The sequence below is a fragment of the Temnothorax nylanderi genome, unplaced genomic scaffold (assembly GCF_030848795.1).
Source record: "Temnothorax nylanderi isolate EJ_2023f unplaced genomic scaffold, tnyl_v1.0 TNYL_tig0026_pilon, whole genome shotgun sequence".
NCBI lineage: Eukaryota > Metazoa > Arthropoda > Insecta > Hymenoptera > Formicidae > Temnothorax > Temnothorax nylanderi.
The window spans coordinates 1109007-1123348 of record NW_027249088.1 but is presented as its reverse complement, the minus strand read 5'-3'; the positions used below and the strand labels follow the sequence as shown (position 1 = coordinate 1123348).

At 37.0% G+C, this 14342-nt stretch overlaps 3 protein-coding genes and 1 long non-coding RNA gene across 14 annotated transcripts in view; 2 read left to right on the top strand and 2 right to left on the bottom strand.

Annotated features, from left to right (window-relative positions):
- The window catches only part of LOC139769984 (fibrillin-1), a 29491-nt gene extending 25638 nt beyond the window's left edge, over positions 1–3853 (top strand). For all 11 annotated transcript variants that reach the window (XM_071701553.1, XM_071701554.1, XM_071701552.1 and 8 more), the window contains 6 exons: positions 118–290; positions 395–589; positions 1119–1223; positions 1334–1486; positions 1565–1765; positions 1857–3853. In XM_071701553.1, coding sequence (XP_071557654.1) covers positions 118–290; positions 395–589; positions 1119–1223; positions 1334–1486; positions 1565–1765; positions 1857–2069 — 1040 coding nt within the window. In that variant the 3' untranslated portion in view covers positions 2070–3853. The remainder of the gene's footprint in view (positions 1–117; positions 291–394; positions 590–1118; positions 1224–1333; positions 1487–1564; positions 1766–1856) is intronic.
- Positions 3854–7459: 3606 nt separating this feature from the next.
- Positions 7460–8368, top strand: LOC139769983 (uncharacterized). The gene is made up of 3 exons (XR_011717654.1): positions 7460–7713; positions 7874–7983; positions 8148–8368. It is a non-coding gene; the product is annotated as an uncharacterized lncRNA (long non-coding RNA).
- An 894-nt stretch (positions 8369–9262) lies between these two features.
- On the bottom strand, positions 9263–12005 carry LOC139769932 (galactose mutarotase). The gene is made up of 5 exons (XM_071701467.1): positions 11908–12005; positions 11525–11655; positions 11286–11348; positions 9869–10137; positions 9263–9466 (listed from the first exon to the last, which is right to left on the bottom strand). Exons 1-5 carry the CDS (start codon positions 12003–12005, stop codon positions 9263–9265), a joined length of 765 nt encoding a protein of 254 aa, XP_071557568.1.
- LOC139769982 (galactose mutarotase-like) lies at positions 10146–11280 on the bottom strand. The gene is made up of 3 exons (XM_071701546.1): positions 11155–11280; positions 10899–11072; positions 10146–10391 (listed from the first exon to the last, which is right to left on the bottom strand). Exons 1-3 carry the CDS (start codon positions 11278–11280, stop codon positions 10146–10148), a joined length of 546 nt encoding a protein of 181 aa, XP_071557647.1.
- Positions 12006–14342: the final 2337 nt, after the last annotated feature.

Here is a 14342-nt window from a genome sequence, read left to right as displayed (position 1 = left end):
ATAATTAATTTATATGTATTATTATATATATAATTAATGCTTATTGTTATAAAATATTCTTCTAAGTATTTTGTAATTTTGCGCGCACGCATTTCTTATAATGCAATTATCTTTCAGATATAAACGAATGCGATCAATCAGGTATTTGCCCGAAACCCGGCAAATGTGTCAATACGTTAGGAAGTTTCCAATGTATTTGTCCGAGAGGTTTTAAATTAGATCATACTGGGCGATTCTGCACGGATCATAATGAATGTGCTGACGACACCAATTGTGAACACGGTTGTCAGGTAACGATTACTCACCAGCTCTTCTAAAAAGCTTTTCAAAAAAAATATTTTTTTAAAAAAATTTACATGCTCTGTCCATAATTTATGCAACCCGAAATTTTTAGAATCTTATGGGAACTTACCGTTGTGGATGCCCAGACGGTTTTGTTCAGCATATTTATCATCATCAGTGTATAGACGAGAATGAGTGTAATACATCGCCCTGTGGAGACAATACTTGTATCAATACTATTGGGAGTTACAAGTGTGGATGTCCTGATGGATACCAGTTTGACAATAACCTAGCGATTTGTGTGCAGGTAAAATATAAAAAATTCTTTGTTTGAATTCTTTACATTCGAAACTATTTTTCATATTTCGAATTAATTTCCTCTGTGGAAACTGTCAACCCATAATGCACACTACAGGTGGCAAGGACTCGGTAAATGATGTAGATGGCGACTTCCTGCCAATGCATATTTTTAATAAAAATCGCTAAAACGCTAAATTATTTTACAATAAAGAATATATTTTGATGGATTCTTATTTTTTATCCAATTTTATAACATAAACATTAAACATAAAACATAAAGAATATTTAGTTGCTAAGCGTTGATAAAATAAGTTCTAGCATCTATTAGCCCATATAAGTAGGCGGGATTTATAGACAATGACATATAGCGTGACTTTGTTAGAATGAATAGAACGAACAAAGTTCGATACCTATAGAAATTAGCAACAAAGGAGGCTGATTTAACTTCTTTATTGTTGCTAATGGAATCCATATATCAGTATAGAAAATATCACCATTTTTTTTAATTCTGACATTTCTTAACTTATTTTCTAAAGGTGAGCGCAGGATGTCTTGGAAGTCCATGCGCGTTTGGGTGTACTCCCAACGGAGCCAATGGATTTAGCTGTGGCTGTCCGACTGGCTATCAGCGAATAGGACAGGTTCGTTCTCGTCTCATGTCACAATAACGAGAAATCCCAATATTTTAAATGTACTTTTAAAATATCTAATAAAATATAGAATTATTTATTTATTGAAAAAATCACTACAGGGACACTGCCTATCTACTATTAATCCATCGCACCAAGGACGCTACGACGAAGACATTGGTAACGTGCCGACTTTCCAAATCAATCCCGATCTTTATCACATACCGCCGGCTGACGACAAGACTATTTCCACGGAAGGCTGTTTCTCATGCAAGGTATGCGTTTACTCTCTTTTTATGCGTTTACTTTCTTTTCGTCGCGACAATGCGCTAACACGTTGATTTTCGAATTAGGTAAACGGAAAAGAGCGGCACAGAAGAGGCGCTAGGAACAAATCGGACGGAGGAATCAGGATGAGGAGAGGCGAGATGAAGAAAAAACGTCGAAACGTCAGGCCAAAGAGGCACCATCACGGAACGGAGCACGTGCTTAAGATCAATCTTCGTCAGACGAGACATCGTATGCGGATTATCAGGTTGCAATCCGCCATCGAGGTAATTTTCGCGTGATTTCGATCGGTTTTGAATAAATTTTAGCCGTGATTGCGAGCTTTTCGATCGAAAATGATCGGTTATCACTCCGCAGGACGAGGACGTGGACTACACTATCGCGCGGGGCAACAACGGCGAGCACTTTGAGATCGTCAGAGAACGCGGCGTTTCCGCTCTGCACTTTCGGCACCGGCTGAAAAATCCCGGCGAGTTTCGTTTAGTTATCCACGGTCGTCCCAAAACGGTAACGAGAACGGAATGGGAGAAACCGCTAACATTCACGATCCGTCTCATAGTCACGGAATAGACGATCGTCGGAGGAAGGAGATCGTCGGAGGATCCAGCATAATCGAATTGCGTGAAGAGATCACTGCCCGACACTGCGTCACGCTTTCTCTTAGTCAATTTTGCGTAATTATCTCCAAGCTACGGCAAAGTATTAAAAGCACCAACGTATGTAAGAAAGGAACGCAAATACAAGATGGCACGTAAAAGCCGGGAATGAGTAACGGAGAAAGTCATCTTCTCGGACAGTTCGGAATTTTCTAAGTAGAAAAGGATGATTGAAGGTAGTGGAGCGCCTTTTGTGTTCACTTGTGTGCGAATTGCATTATTTAACTGCCAGATAATAAATATATTATTGTTCAAGCGATTCTTTATAATTCTTTACAATTAACTGCCACCTTACGGTGGCTTCGTTATTTCTATACTGCCAATGTTCAATCGAGCTCTAGGAGCGATATTTATAATCCGACCTTCTATTCAAAATCTTAACTTTCCGTCTGTATACGTGAGATCTACGGCGTTCGAGTCAAAATGATATTTGCTCGCAATTGTAAAACTTGCAAGCCTGCCAGAAAATATGAAATAAACGATGATTATCAAAATGATTATAAAATCGTCAACTACAATGTAGACAGATGTTTTGTGAATTTTTTCAGATTTTTCTAAATACTTTAAGGTAAGGAAAAATAGCGTCAAACGTGTGACAGACCCACGTATACAACGGTGCAAAAAGCACGTATACAGACGGAGAGCTAAGTCTAGAGTTATGATGGTCTTAATTCTTCTGTCAATGCACAATGCACAATGCACAATTTTTCACCTTTCTATCAACCCATATAGGGGTTGCCAGACGTTACAATGAAACCAACGCTTGGCCAATGCTACGGCAGTCAATTGTCGGTCAAGGTTCTATCAGCCAGTGCTGGGCCATAACTGGCAAATAACTGCCCGGGTACCCATTGATAGAAGGGTCAAAATTCCAGCCAATGAAACGATCGTACAGCGATTCGAGATCGTACTTAAGACGATCTCGAATATAAGATCGGATTATGAAATCCGCCTTCGATGCTTTAGGGGGTCTATCCACGTACGAGATTGGCTCGCAAGTCCGGCTCGGCTCGGTTTCTATTCGTTCGTAGGTGGGATGTCACGAGAGCCAGGCTCGGTGTCAGACGAACCAAGTTCGCATATTTTCCTTTCGTGTGTGGTGTAAAAACGTTCGAGTCCGGCGAATCAAGCTCGCCGAGCCGAACTTACGAGTCAAACTCGTACGTGGATAGGCCGCCTTACCCTTTTCGACAATCAATAATTTATCGTATCGAAATAATCTTGATAAATATATCTATCGGCGTTAATCAATCGCCATGTGCATTAAAAATTAATAGTTAGAAATTCACAAGTCAATAATTCTCTGTGCGTCATCAAAAGAAACAAGTGTTCTCTCAATTTACTGCCTATAACGTAAATATAATACAATTAGATTAGAAGTAACATGCTAGAGATGTACAAACGCTAGATTATTATAGCTTTAAGCGAGCGAACGCACGTGTACACATATATAAAAAAGATATAGCTTTATATATTTATAAATTTTATCTTGAAATAATACGCGGCACGAATGTAGTCTCATGTACAAAATCAGCACACCTTGTGTTTAAATATGAAAGAGAATTTCTTATTACATATCGTCGATATACAATCGCTTGATTATTATGTATGTTTTTACTTCGTGCCTACATCACAGTAAGGATTTTAATTATGTATAATAAGAACATGTCAGTATAATAAAGATGTGAATAGAGTTTATTTAAAGGCTTTCCTCTCTTTCTTCGCATAAAAACGGCAGTTGGTAAAAATCCTCAGATATGTTGTTTCATGTCTTTTTTTTTTGTATTTACATTGTGCCGCTTAATCACGTTTATAATTGTTTTAGCGTTTAATTAAGTAATGTTTTGCTTACATTTTTATCCATAACCATAACATGCAACGGCATTCGCGACGGCTCTATGCCATCGTTATGGATGCTGTCGCATGTTGTGGGTAAAAATATAAGCAAAACCTTGCTTAACTAAACGCTAAAACAATTATAAACATGATTAAGCGGCACAATGTATACGGCATGATTAAATGACCTTAATAAAATATGGCATTATATCTTTAGAATATTGTTTCGAAACGGATGATGCAAAAGAAAGAAATACATTCAAATGGATTTCAAAATTTAAAATATCAAATGTAATATCATTAAATACTACTTTCTTTGTTTTCTTTCAGAAAAAACAGTTAAAATAAACATTAAACACATTTATGCCATTAAGATCACATTACGACAATCTTAGAATAAAGTAATAGTTTAGTTAAATTTTTGTAGGATTTTTTAATTAAAATTTTAGTTTTATAAAATAGAGTGTGATATTAAGTACAGTTCCCCTACACACTATGATCTAAAATAGATTCAATAACTGCATGAAGGACATCATAATTATTCCTTATGCGTTCATGTGCATCATTATGTGCTATATTAATTCAATTCGAATGTTAATCTTTTTTTCGTATATTAAACTTTTGATCCCACAAGTAAAAATCTAAAGAAATGAGGTCCAATGATCTCGATGGCCAAGCAAAATAGATGAACGTTTTGTAAATGGGTTAAAATTAATGTGTGTTTCAAGTGAGTCATAATTTTAAAAAGTAAGAAAATAATGTAGAATGTAACTTCAACCGAATTACACGCATATGTATGTAAAAATATCATACTTATTGTATAGATTTGCAACTGCATAGCGCAATTATGGCTGTAGATGTTCGGTCAAAATTTCATTTGCTCAATCTCAATTCTTGATTGTGAAACCTCTAAGCATTGGTAATATACACAGTTTGTCAGAAAAGTTTCTAGACATCCTGCGCTCACCTTCTAGAATAATTAAATAATAAAATATCAAATATTGTAAGATATAGGAAAATGTATTTTTTAGTTTTTAACATAAGAATCCTCTCCTTATCCGTGCCGTCGTACAGGCAATAGAAAATAGAAATCCAACATGTCGGAAATTCTGTTCCTATTCCCTATTCCTGTAGCCTATTGCCTGGCACTGTGTAAAGTTGGATCCACAATGTTTTCACCTATTTCCCGTTGCCTGTACCTTTGTATTGTGCATCCAGCTTAATGAATAATGCCTATATAATTGTCACCTTTAACTAGAGAAGATACGCGCGGCCTTAAACACACTATATAATCCCATTGTATCTTCGTACCACCGACGAAATGCGTAAACCCAAATCTCCGAACTTGTTGTTCCTCTCGTACCAGTATTATTACCGCAATTACTATAGACTATAGTCATCAGTAGGGTAAAACTAACCTGATGTCTCTCAGGCCTATTCAAATTTAGCTCTTATGTTAACAGAAATCTTTCTCTAATCTTTTTGTAATCTTTCAGAACATTTACAATTTTCTTTTTAAGAAAAACATTTTCTCGTGATAATCCGGGATTATTCGTTTTCAGAATTAACGAAACCTTTTTACAAGGCGGTCCTTTGTATCCCCCTCTATTTATTTATTCTACCAATGGCAGAGTTTCAAACTTTACCTGGGATCTCGGAGACCCCAGTGTGTATACTTAGGGTTAATCCAACAGAGGAAAATTTTTCCCCTACTCTTCGGATAGACGAAGAGAAGTGGCTTTGGAGCTCGAAGTTGACCAAGCCAGCCATAGAGCAACGCCAATCATCGGACTTTCAGGTATTAATGTTGTTCTAGAAAATAGGCTTTTGTACACGCCTTTCGCGCTTGCCATACATCACTGATAGTGTCGTAGATTTTCTAGAATGGCGAGGTTATATACATAATATATACTTAAAATAAAATAAAAACAACACAATTTAATAACATTTGTTATGCTCATGAAAACGCATGGGAATAATTAACGTATATCTCGCGATTGTATATACAAGTAGCTCCGGTTATTGGTACAATTAATCTTTTATAACATTTTAGATATGGATTCTGTTGTCTGCAATGCTATGCATTCTATTGACTGTAAAACTAGAGACTTTCGAAAAAAAGCATATAAAATTTAAATTGTCCTACTTGACCTGTATCAAATACGCTGTTAATTTTTATATTAATTATTATAATTATTTTTCACAACACCTCCACGGAAAGTTCGACTTTCCATGCCTGTAGAGAGGGGCGAAAGCGGTCAATTTCACGCCAAGGCGGCATAGCGGGCGGAAAGTAACCATAAAGATTATCGTGCGATATCATCTAAATGGCCTACGACATGATTTTTGTTGTTCGTGTTTATATCGTTTCTTTTAATTTGAAAGTTATTTTTCACGTTAGTATTCAATCAATGTTTTCCGCGATTATTAAATTATCCACTGTATATATACGGAACAGTCTTTTCTCTTCGTCACTCTTGTTTGATTTCACCTTTTCACCTAGAAATTTCGTGTCGAGCCCGCTCACGCGAATAATTTCGTATTTTCATTGGGTGAGATCAACGGTAATTGGGTGAGCTGCTCACTTCCGTCACTTTCACTCAATCCGAGAACCGTAATAAGCCCCCTGACCTGAAATAGAACGTTATCATTTGCGGTGTAAACTTCACTGTAAACGCGCGACGCGATCTAAAAGCTTTATTTGCTTGTTCGGATTCGCTGCGGTTTCATTTGTGAGCTGTCAAGTTAGAACATTAAACCGGTAAATGTATTATGGAACTTTTTGAAATGTATTCCGATCGAAATTAATCCGTTTTCCTAAATACAAATTTAGGAAATAACTAAATAATTTTGATCAGAATACATTCCGAAAAGTTCTACAATACGTGCTTTGTACGCAGAAGGCAGTAACGCTTGCCGTTAAACCGATGAATTCATGGCGATCCCAAATACGACCCAATTTTTACGACATCAAATACCACGTCAATTCTTATGTCTCTTTCGTAAACGGTTGATGACTAGATCTATTAGTCACGGTCATATAGGTCATATAGGTCATATAGGTCAGACCACGATCACAATTGAATATGCAATAACACATTTCTAATTCAACTAATTTCTAATTCACTCTCAACGCCAAGTCATTTAAGATACACGCAGAATGTAACTACGCAGGCCAGGTAAATCTAGAGTTACTAGATTTAAATGCCTGAAATAAAGGACGCCAAAAAATTTTGACGAGCAAAAAGAATTGGTCATTGCAGGGGAATATTAACGAAGTTAATCTAATATCGTTCCAATCATAAGATGCATATAGGGGGAGTCCGGGAGACTTGACCATACGGGACAGTTGAACCATTTCAAATATCTCGTTCAGATTTCGAGCCAAGCGTGTAATTGTTAAGTTGCGATATACGGGTCATCGGTCGCTTATACTATGACCCGTCACGTGACAACATGACGCTCGGTAGTGCGTTTCGACTGTGAGTGAGACAAGCGTGTTTTAACGTGCTCGGATTGAGCTCTTTGTTCAAGAAGCTCAACGAAAACATTAGAGATGTGATTTTAATGTCTAAATTTGTGAATTCTTAATATAAACTGTAGTCTAAATATGTTTTTATTATTTTTTCCATAAGTTTATAGGATATGGTCAAATCTACCTATATGGTGGATCATGTCTCCTATCCCTTGGGGAGAGATGAACCAAATCTCCCTGAACAATGGTACAAACAAACTTTTCTCCTTTATATAATAGTAGAGATTATACACGTGCAAATTTTTACATGTGCAAAAGATTATGTGAGATTATTACATGTGCAAATTTTAAAATAAATTGCTCGCATAGTTTCCAAAACAAATTAATAAAAATAGCCTTTTCCCTAGCTTTCGAAACGATAACCCATGCGTCAGTAAGAGTCGAAATAATTAAAAAATCGAATTTGAATGACGACGCCCCTGAGTCTTCAAAATATCTACCAAGATGACAATTCGTTGTAAGTACCGTGTCCTTTCCACATTCTAAGCAGAATTTTTTCGGCAAGTATCTTATAGATCAAACAGTTGTGTGCTCTTTTGAACTGCTTGTAACGCCAAACATTAATTATTTTGGTCATAGGTTACTGCTGTGTTGCGGTAATGGTATAACCTTTCTTTTCAGCCTTTGTAGGACTTCTTTGCTATTTCAATGGCCTTATTGTATATATTGTCATTAATTCAGAGGAGCGACTTCTACAAACTCAACGCATCTTTCAATAAGACATAGAGAGAGCTTGTATTCCCATATATTTTTTCATACAAACAATCGGTATACTTTTTTGATGTAAAATTTCTTTTGTATAAAAGTATTAATCCATTTTTTATTAAACGACTCACATCAGATCCTTGTCGGTGGCTTTGCAACTACTAATGTTTGGAATAGTCATGCTTGATTATAAAGGTAGAAAGTGAATTCTAGACTCTCTCCATTGTTCAGCTCAATTGTTATGGCATCACTTTCTTCTGACACTTGTTTCGGTATTATGAAAAGAAATCATAACAATAAGAGTATTTGTTCACAAACGTATTTCCAAGAAGTTAAAGGAAAAGGAGTTGAGGGGAAAAGAAAAGTGAAAGTCACAGATATGATCAATCAAAGACGATGGCGACGGTTAATGTCACAGAGTATCAATCAATCTCGTTCCCATTCTAATTGATTCTTATTTTTTCGACTTTAAATTTTTCTGGTTTTGCAGCAACAATTTCGCGTAACAATCCTGCATATTGCAGAATAAAATTTTCTCTCTATTCCAGGCACTGGTTTTAATTGCGAAATATAGTCTCTCAAATCACCATTTTTTAATTCATCTTCGAAACTATCCGTGACATAAACTTTCAGCTAAATTCCTTCATCATAAATTGCACAAATTCTCTTCTCTTCAGCAACGATTTTGCATTAATTAAACAAAAAAAGTGACAAACATGGGTCTTACCGGCTTCCATTTTCAAATCAGCTGAAATTGTAGTTATTTTAGCAATTATAAAATACTTGTCATTCTACCATTCTTATGCAGATTGATTAATATTGACATAAAAATGAAAAGAAACTGAGACATTTCATAACTCATAATTCCATCTAAAGATGAGCAATAGAAACTTTTTCATACCGCCATTTTCTATTTCGTTTAAGGATTTATTTGAAGTATAAAAATTGATTTTCAAAGCACATTCTCTTCGTATATTGCAAGATAAAAATTAAACATTGAAAGAAATAAATTAAAGTAACAAAAAAATATTTTAATCTTCGGAAAGCACTCCAAACTTGTATGTCATGTCATGCATATAAATTTTCCCGGGATACAGCATGCAGGATGGAAAGTGTCCGACGTTAACAGTATTGGGATAATTTCGGGGCGATAAAGCAAATCCGCCATGACGTCGATAGGGAGCGCCTCCTTTGCCGTAAACTTCCGTTTTTTTTCCTTTCGCGATTTCCTTCGACTATTCAAAACGTAATATTTTCAATAACTGTTGAGAAATATATTCAAGCTTTTTGTATCAAAAAACATTAAAATTTTGATAGAAATTCAAGACACTAAAAAGTTTTTCTTTAAAGCAGATGCAGTAAAATTAGAAATCAATTGTATTAACTGTTAATATATTAACCGTCGACAATCGATATCTTTAGATCGACTGAGAATATTAATTTTTAAATTGTAATACCAAAACCTACAGCTCGTCTCATAGACTTTATTACTTTTCTTTGATTTTTAATCTATTGAGTCCTTAATAAAATTTTTATTTTATTTTATTAATTTATGTCTTTTATTTAACTTCAAAATTGATCTCATTCTTAAAATTATATCACTTTGATCAAAAAATAAAACTCAATCGCAATCATACCGATTTCAAGGAATTAATTTGCACATTTTCACAGCCTCCCCATTCGTGATCTTCCAGATCAGGAGGATAAACGCGTTGATGCGGCAGCATATTTCCCGTATAGACTTGCAATCCAGGATGATTCGAGTAAACTTCCAAAAATCGTCCGGAAGCAGGATGTAAAATTCTTTTCATATAATTCGTGAAACAGATCGATATAAGAAGAAAAACATCTTGCATTATAGAGCGCGTCATAAAATATCGAAAATTAAATTCAACGTCGAAAAATGCTGGAAGATTACCGAGCGTGGAAACGGTAACACCAGCAGCTGGGACTGTTGACGCACAAATTGTGATTGTAACCGCCACCCGGTACATCGAATAATCGACGTTGGTTCAACTGTACCGGTAAACGCAGTTCGTACAACGTACCATCCACCGGACATGTAATGCTGGTCGGTAAGTTATTCTTGACGTCCATGGAAATCCAGCTGTCGGCATTCACCGTGAGAACGTGTTTCTTTAACTCCTTCGAGCCTGTACCCTAACAAATTATCTGAGTGTTGTCTTAGGGAAGCTTAACCCGGTATTCATAGTCGGTTCTTATTTCAAAACCGTCTTAATAAGATACTAATATGGCTCAGTTATTGGTTCATGACATCTAGCTTAAGATTATAAGACGGTCTAAAAATATAAGAACCAACTGTAAATACCGGCCTTAGAGCAAATAACTTAAATCGAAAAATAAATTTCATCTTTCAAATCTAGACGTCTGACCTTCCTCCCCTTACTTCTCTAAACTCTTTGCAATTTCTCGAAAAATGCCTGAGTTTTATAAGTTCATAAATTTTTAATTCCAAAAGTTATTAGTATATAAATTGATGCGGTACTTGACGTTTATTTTTTTTTATTTAAAAAATTTTCACATTTTAAAGAATAAAAAGATAATTCGTATATATTGTTTATACGTTAGGATTTTTTTCCAGATCTTATACCCGAGATAAATGTTGCCATTTCCGAGGAAATCAATGTTTTATATTTTATGTCTTACATGTCCGGCGAGATTGAATAAACAGTAATTAGTAATGTTGACAGGAGTGGAGCTTGTGCTGGTGGCACGGATGTTAATGTGAAGTTGGTTATCGTCCGTCCAAGTATACTTAATTTGCGTTAACACATCACCGGGATATCCCTGGCTGTGGCTTCGGCTCAAATGCGACATCACCTCGTCGAAGAACACAATATAAAACAAACAATAATTTTAACAATTTTGCGTCTCACTTTCACGGGAATAAGTTACATCATACCACTCGATTGTTCACTATCTGCGACTGCCAATTAGCATTGTCAAACGCAACTGTACCGCCATTGAAACAATCCTTTGCAGCCCTGTCGTTAATCGACAAAGGATAAATTACGTTGTCGAGATGCATCGAACCGCCGGAAACGCAATTGGCAACGCGACCGATGATGCTTCCCATGTATCTGTTCTTCAAATATCCTAATTACGTTAGCAGCAATAATAAATAACCACTTAAAATATAAACGTACTTTAATATTACATAATTTCCAATGTAATTATAACAAAAAGGGAAAAGAAAAATATCGTACAAAAATGCGTCTGATTTAATTAATTTGCTTTTGAAAAACTATCCTGTTATCAAGCAACAACCTTACCATCCATATCATCGAATCCTAGAACAACGTCGGCCAGTTTACCATCACGATTGGGAACTTTGATTGACTGAATACTAGCACCCCATGATATCAGACGCACAATCGCTTTGTGTTTATTCGTCAAAGTGTACCTGTCCACATCAGAGATGACGTTCACAGTCAGTATAACATATTAATTCAATAGAGGCGGTTTTCTAATATATAAAGCACTTAGTTTTTGCTCATTTTTATAATATAATTAATACATATAACATTAATAATTCTCTATTCAAATTTAACGAAGCGAATAGGTTTCGTCATCTTACACAGCTTCTACAAAATGTCTAATTTTGCCTCAATGATAATTATCAGATATTCCAAGTAAAACGACAATCTTGCAATACCTTCTGACGATCTCGCGTGATTTCTCCGATGTAATACCAGGTGGCCTTGGCACAAATCCAAAGCCGTCCTCTTCAATCAAAGTATCCCCGAAAGACATGATTCACTTCGCTCAAGCGAATATTGAAACTTCAAGAATTATTCATTCTCTCCTCCCACTCTTTAAATTATATTTTACTCGCGCCACACATCCTGACTTATTAATCAAGGAAAAGGAGAATCTAATTGGTACGATTACGCTGAAATTTGATTTTGAAAGAAACGTCTAGCCACTCTAGCCTCAAATTTGAAACATTGAAGTCAGCAGCTTCAAACGCAAACTTCCGTTTTGTTAGTGCATAACTCTTTCTCTAATTTGCTATCTTGACATTCTTATGCGAAATATTTACGAATAAATTAATCGCGCGTAGTTCTTAATTAACATAAAGATGTAGTCAAATTTTTTTTATAATCCTAACATTCAGAGATTGATGAGATAATAAGAAAGAAAAATTGATTTTTAAGACATTATATTTTAATATTTTAGTTACAAATAAGGCCAATACAATACTCATAGGATAGTGCAAAAAATAAGGTACTTTTCACTGTACATATCTACCTATTTATGTCATTCAAAATTTTATATTAGATTAAATTATATTATATTAAAATTATATTATATTAAAATTAATTTGAATTAAAATTAAAATTTACATTATTATATTAAATTGGCATTTATTTTTACAATCTTAAAAATCTTAAAAATATTCAATAACGTCAATTTTCAATGACGTATTATTATATATAGTTGTTAACATTTTGCACTCTCCGGCTTCATTCTTATCGATGGTGCCGTCGAGGGTGGCCGCCAGAAAAAATCGCAGATCGCGGTATCACACATGATTTGATTGTCCTGAGAGATAATCCGGTCCCTTTACCGCCCTCGTCGGTCCGCGCCCTGATCGGGGGGGGGGGAAAGTCCCAACAACCCCCCCCCCGCTTCCGCACTGTGCTTTAGAACAGTCGATGGAAATAATTACATTAATGGCGTCGCCGACAAGAGAAGCGCGGCAACAACCCGGGCGTCACCTCTTCCCTCTTCCCTCGCTCGGAAGGCATCCCTCGAATGGGAGCGCGGAGCAGGCACCTCGACGGAAACGTAACGCACCCCCTGTGCACCCCCGCTAACGCCGCGCACCGCGGCACGAGTTGTACAGAATGGCGCGCTCGCACCATCATCTCGCGCGGGCTCGGAGCGGGCGCGAGCGAACCCGCGCGAGCTTTCTTCGTCACAATGGCGTAATGCCATTCTCGACGCGGTAACGCGACAATGGTGCCGCATCCCGCCGCTGGAAAGTAATTATCTTAATGTTCTGACGAGCCGGCGCGGAATGGAGACACTCGCTGGAAACGACGACGATGACGACAATTCGTCGCCGAAAGGGAGGGGCGGAGGGGTTTGGTGGTTCCCGGGGCGGATTCGTCTTGCGTCAACCCGTTCTTCGTCGTCGGGAAACAGCGAGCGCGAAACGCGATCGATATGCGAAAACCGCGAATCCCAATGGCTCGCTCGTTTGCGCAAAGTGACGCATTTATTATTGTTAGATTAAATTGCATGCACAACGAATTCTGCATACCAGGCAAAGACTGGGAGAGGTATTTCATGTATCTCTCTCGTTCTTCATTATGATAAGAATTACACGTTACGAATGTGTAAAAAAAATACGCAAATATATTGCGTATTGGAAATTACAAAATTACTTAGCACTATTCAATCTGTAATTTAATTAAAGGCCTAATTCTCAATCTTATCTTAAGTGCAAATCAAAATTTATGCGGGGGAGAAGAGGAAAGACTCACGTAATGGACCGCGCTATCGATCAATCCGATTCGTCATGACGTTCACTCGTTTAGGGGAAAAAAAAAAGAACGAGTTTCTTCCTCGTTCAACACAGTGTAACGTATTTTCTGGAAACGCTTTCGTATGATACACGTATAGGACATATAGGATATCAGAACACATCTGTAAATCTCCGCGATTCGTGCGCCTCGCGAGCACAATCTCACTCCCGATCGATTATACGGAAAATCGTGCAGAATCCGAAGGCCTCGACAGAAGAGGAATCCATAATTCCATTGGTGTGCCTGCAAGCGAGTGATCCTTTGTCACAGGTCCTAGGACGTTGGAAAGAGGGTGCCATGGTACGAAGCCCGCTGGAAAGAGGAAGGAAGCAAGCGAGAGAGAGAGAGAGAGAGAAAGAAAACGCGCGTTTTACCATGACCACGCAGCTCGTATTAACCCCCTTCTATTCTAGCACCCCACCCCCTTCTCCTCTTTCGCTCGCCCTTCTCTTTCCGATCTCAATTAGTCATTACGTCTCACGGCATAGCGATGCCCTTCTCGAAACTCCCTCTACGTCCGCGCCTGGTTTCCGCATTAATTGCGTCTCGACGACGC

What these genes read in the sequence shown, in the direction of transcription:
- LOC139769982 (XM_071701546.1), bottom strand. Translation starts at nt 11,280, where the DNA reads ATGCATCTCGACAACGTAATTTATCCTTTGTCGATTAACGACAGGGCT. An exon ending in AGATAGTGAACAATCGAGTG is followed by an intron (nt 11,073 to 11,154) that starts GTATGATGTAAC and finishes TTCTTCGACGAG; the next exon opens with GTGATGTCGCATTTGAGCCG. An exon ending in TATTCAATCTCGCCGGACAT is followed by an intron (nt 10,392 to 10,898) that starts GTAAGACATAAA and finishes ATAATTTGTTAG; the next exon opens with GGTACAGGCTCGAAGGAGTT.
- LOC139769932 (XM_071701467.1), bottom strand. Translation starts at nt 12,005, where the DNA reads ATGTCTTTCGGGGATACTTTGATTGAAGAGGACGGCTTTGGATTTGTG. An exon ending in TCACGCGAGATCGTCAGAAG is followed by an intron (nt 11,656 to 11,907) that starts GTATTGCAAGAT and finishes TGATGTGGACAG; the next exon opens with GTACACTTTGACGAATAAAC. An exon ending in TGCCAATTGCGTTTCCGGCG is followed by an intron (nt 10,138 to 11,285) that starts GTTCGATGCATC and finishes GTAATCTTCCAG; the next exon opens with CATTTTTCGACGTTGAATTT.